This window comes from Haplochromis burtoni, unplaced genomic scaffold, assembly GCF_018398535.1.
Source record: "Haplochromis burtoni strain Fernald_Lab_line unplaced genomic scaffold, NCSU_Asbu1 Contig_48, whole genome shotgun sequence".
Taxonomy (NCBI): Eukaryota; Metazoa; Chordata; class Actinopteri; order Cichliformes; family Cichlidae; genus Haplochromis; species Haplochromis burtoni.
In genome coordinates this window covers 2,774,996-2,778,801 of record NW_024582409.1, presented here as the reverse complement: position 1 = coordinate 2,778,801, position 3,806 = coordinate 2,774,996, and the positions used below count along the sequence as shown (strand labels likewise).

The 3,806-nt window shown below is 37.6% G+C and overlaps 1 protein-coding gene across 2 annotated transcripts in view; it reads left to right on the top strand.

Annotated features, from left to right (window-relative positions):
- Positions 1–3,646, top strand: part of LOC102295340 (poliovirus receptor) — an 11,678-nt gene extending 8,032 nt beyond the window's left edge. Inside the window, exons 5-8 of one of the 2 annotated variants that reach the window (XM_005921309.3) lie at positions 894–1,048; positions 1,555–1,654; positions 3,015–3,084; positions 3,336–3,646. In XM_005921309.3, the coding sequence (XP_005921371.1) occupies positions 894–1,048; positions 1,555–1,654; positions 3,015–3,084; positions 3,336–3,395 (385 nt within the window). In that variant the 3' untranslated portion in view covers positions 3,396–3,646. The remainder of the gene's footprint in view (positions 1–893; positions 1,049–1,554; positions 1,655–3,014; positions 3,085–3,335) is intronic. The other variant, XM_005921310.3, reaches the window with a different exon arrangement.
- Positions 3,647–3,806: the final 160 nt, after the last annotated feature.

Genomic DNA, 3,806 nt, shown 5'->3' with positions numbered 1-3,806 from the left:
GGCAGCTGTGGCTACAACTGTAGCTTGCCTCCACCAGTGTGTGAATGTGAGAGTGAATGAATAGTGGAATTGTACAGCGCTTTGAGGTTCTCGAAAAGCGCTATATAAATGCAATCCATTATTATTATTATAACACATTCAGAAAGCGAATGATTTATTGGACTGTTTTACAGGTTTAAAAAGAGTTGGCACGCATTAAGCAATCATCTTTTCAGGTAGATACAAGTACAGACTTGCCTGTTTGTTCTCATTTACAGGATGTGTGCACAGTTCATATTGAAAGTTGATAGTCCATTAAACTGCACTGGTGTCACTCAGTAGTCTTTCTTGGGCTCTCTGTCTATAGTTTACTGCTGATTATCCATTAGGTGTGAGGAATTCCTGGTGAATGCCATGTTTGTGTTAGTCTTGCTTTATGTTTATTGCTCTAAAGCTACACTAAGGGATTAAGACTAGTTCTTTCTGTTGGAGTTATTGAGCGCTATGTGGACCCTGTGGAGAAACAGAAGTTTTATTTTCTGATATCCAAACCTGCTTTTGTGTAGATGTGACCTATCGAATCGTCCAATCAATGCACTACATAAGGCAATAAAAACTAATTCAAAAGGGAAAAATTGCTTTAAATTTGATTCTTTTAACTTCTAAAATGGTGAACAAGATGGTACACAGTACAAAACATTACTAAAACTAAAATTTTCTGCCCAAGAAAGAAATGATGTAACATGTAAGGTTAGCTTTACTTTTGCATTCATAAAATGAAACAATACAGTATCTTGGGGTGAGCAATGAAAGACAAATGGCTAATAATTGAAATTAACGTAAGTTTTGACACAACTCACAGTTTTCTGCCCTCTCTGTACATCTCACATTAAAGTTTGTTCATGTTTTTCCAGATCTGGCCAGCCTTTGCTGGAGTCTGCTGTCAAAGTAGAGGGTGCGAAGCTACAACTGCTGAGTCTGACCTCTGGTCTAAACAGCCTCTATCGATGTAAAGCATCTAATCCACATGGAAGTAAACACAGTCAGCTCTATGTGCATGTGGCATCAGGTGAGGTCAGCTTGAATTTAGCTATGCAGTTTGTTCAAATCTTTCTGGATTTGTTTCTGACTTTTGGATTTGAACTGATGTTTTGCCATTTTGATTTTATTCTGTTTCCTGGTGCTACCCCTCCACAAGTTTATATAAATACATACTTGAACATCTAAAATTTGAGTAAAACCTCTACTTATGGAGCTTCAATGATTTTCCAGCCATGCCCAAAAAACATGTTAGAATGCCTTTGTAAACATCTAATTTAGCCTAAACTACAACCTGCATTCAAAAGAAATATCATTCAAGTCACCACTGAAGCGTAGACCACCATATCAAGTTTGTTTCGTGTTTCTTTGATTTACTTTTGCGTAACAAATCTTGTCAGTACAAGTTATTAATGTGTTCAGTGGAGGTGTTGCATGGTGTTTGAACACCATCTGGGCCATCTAAATATGAAAATATAAAACTGAATTCCAGGAAACTGGGAACTCATTATATTCTTCCTTTTTGTGTCCCTGCAGGAACTTGCTCTACTGCTTGGACTTTATTTGGCCTTTTGGTTTCCCTCAATGTCATTGGAGCTGCAGTATGGGGCTTTTCTAAATCTGAATATTTTAAAAAGTATGTAGAACAATGACTCCACAGATACTTAATATATAGCACAATATCGAGTACTTCTCATGTGAAACCATAGTCGCACGATGTACAAATAGGTCCACACATTTGTACATAAAAAAAACAACAACAACAAAAACTAGTGTCGTTGCAGTGCAGACTCTGAGGTTGAACAGTAATATTTGTTCCTTTATATACAATTCTCAGTTGTCTTATTATATTTTGAAGATCTCAAATATAATTCAGCATTTCCCTCTAAAACTGTTGCAGAAGAGTGTGGGCTGCACTATAAATTAAACAGGTAAAAAGTCTGGAGAGGATTCCAAGTGTTACATTTGCACCCTGGAAGCTTTTTCTGTGAACTTCCAACATGTATGTATCAGTCTCAGGGCAAGATAAACAGAATGGAGTCTAAGGAGCTTGGAAAGAAAAGCGTCTGGACTTCTTTAAGTTGATTGAAGACGTTTCATTTCTCATCCGAGAAGCTTCTTCAGTTCTAAGAGTCAAATGGTGGAGAGTCCCAGATTTAAACCCAGTGGGAGTTTCCATACAGGAAGAAACCTCCAGCAGAACTAAGCTCAGAGTGGGGCGGTCGTCTGCCGTGACTGATTGGGGAGAGAAATTGAAGGACTTGACAATACTTGTAAACTTGTTGTATATTCACCTGAATACAGCAAATTCAGTCAGTGCCTCACAGTGAGGACAAAATAAATGCATAAAGCTCAACAATAAATATGTCATAGTGCTGGGTCATATACCAGCTGTGTCCTCATATATCCTGTGTCCTCCCCTTGTGCCCTGTTTGTGTTTGTGCTTGTCCTGTTTTATTTTGAAGGTCTGTGTCTGGTGTCACTGTGTTCAGCTTGTATCCTCTGGTAATCTTGTGTATTAGGATCAGCTGTGCTTCCCACCTGTGTGTCATTACCTGGTCTCCTGTGTGTGTGTATATGTGGGTGTCGGTCTGGTTCTTGTTCGGCTCGTCTGCGTTTCATGGTGTTCTTTTCTTTAGTCTGCTTCTCTCTGCCCCTCACCCTGTCTCGTATGATCTCAGGTTTGCTATTTAGTTTTCCCAGTTTGTTCAGTAGCTTCTCTCTTCTTACTTCCTGCTTTTGTCACTCTGCCACTTGTAAATAAACTCTCACTCATATCATCAGTCATTGCCTGCATTTTGGGTCCTTTTCCTCCAACACTACACGGCCCAGCAGCCGTGACAAAATATCTGAAAACAGAAAAGAATCACAAAAGGAGGAAAAGATAATTAAAAACTAAGATGTGGTGGGATACAGAGACAAAGTTGTTATTGCTCCTAAAAGTTCCTAACCTAACCGTAAAATGCGAACGCTATGTCTTTTGTATTTTTTCACAGGCGGTATCATCTAGTTTCAAAAGATTCTAAAAATGGGACTAATAGCCAAAGAGAAATACTCCAGGAAAAGGTAAAAGTCTTTTTTGTTTCCCACAATTTTAAACATCACCCTAAATATATGTGTGCATAATTTAAGGTATCACTGGAGATAGAGTTTAATTATGTACAATTAATTTTATTAAATTTTCTTCTTAAAATATCTGAGCCCCTTAGCAGTAAAATTATTATTATTGTGTTTTGAATATTCTAGGAGTAAAGTTTAAATAGTCCTTGTAAAATCTTGCATATTCAGTCATAACTAAAATGCCGCTTTATACAAAGGATCTGAATTGTCTCTCTCGGGGATCTCAGCTGACAGCTGTGGAAAGCAGAAATGGATAATACAGCACCTGTACTGAGGGCTCCACCAACGTGTCATTGCAGACTGAGGAATAAACAGATAAGGACCAGGTTAAAGTACTTGGTATCATTTACATTCCTCCCCCATTGACATTTCTCCATTAATGAATGCAACACTGCAAAGTTCACTAAACATAGATGCTTACATTTTTCATTTATTTCTTATATTGCAAACATTTGCACTGTTATTAGTATTTGCACACTATTTTATATTATTTTTTAAAGTCATTATTCAATACATTGTTATTGTTAACCCTTTAAAGCCGGTCAGAGCAGCACGCTCCAGTTTGTGTAACTATTTTTAAATCCCTGTAGAACCTGAACCATGTAAGCTAGCGCAATAATTTTTTTGCATATGAAACCAGAGGAGTTGTACTTACATCTCATGCCATC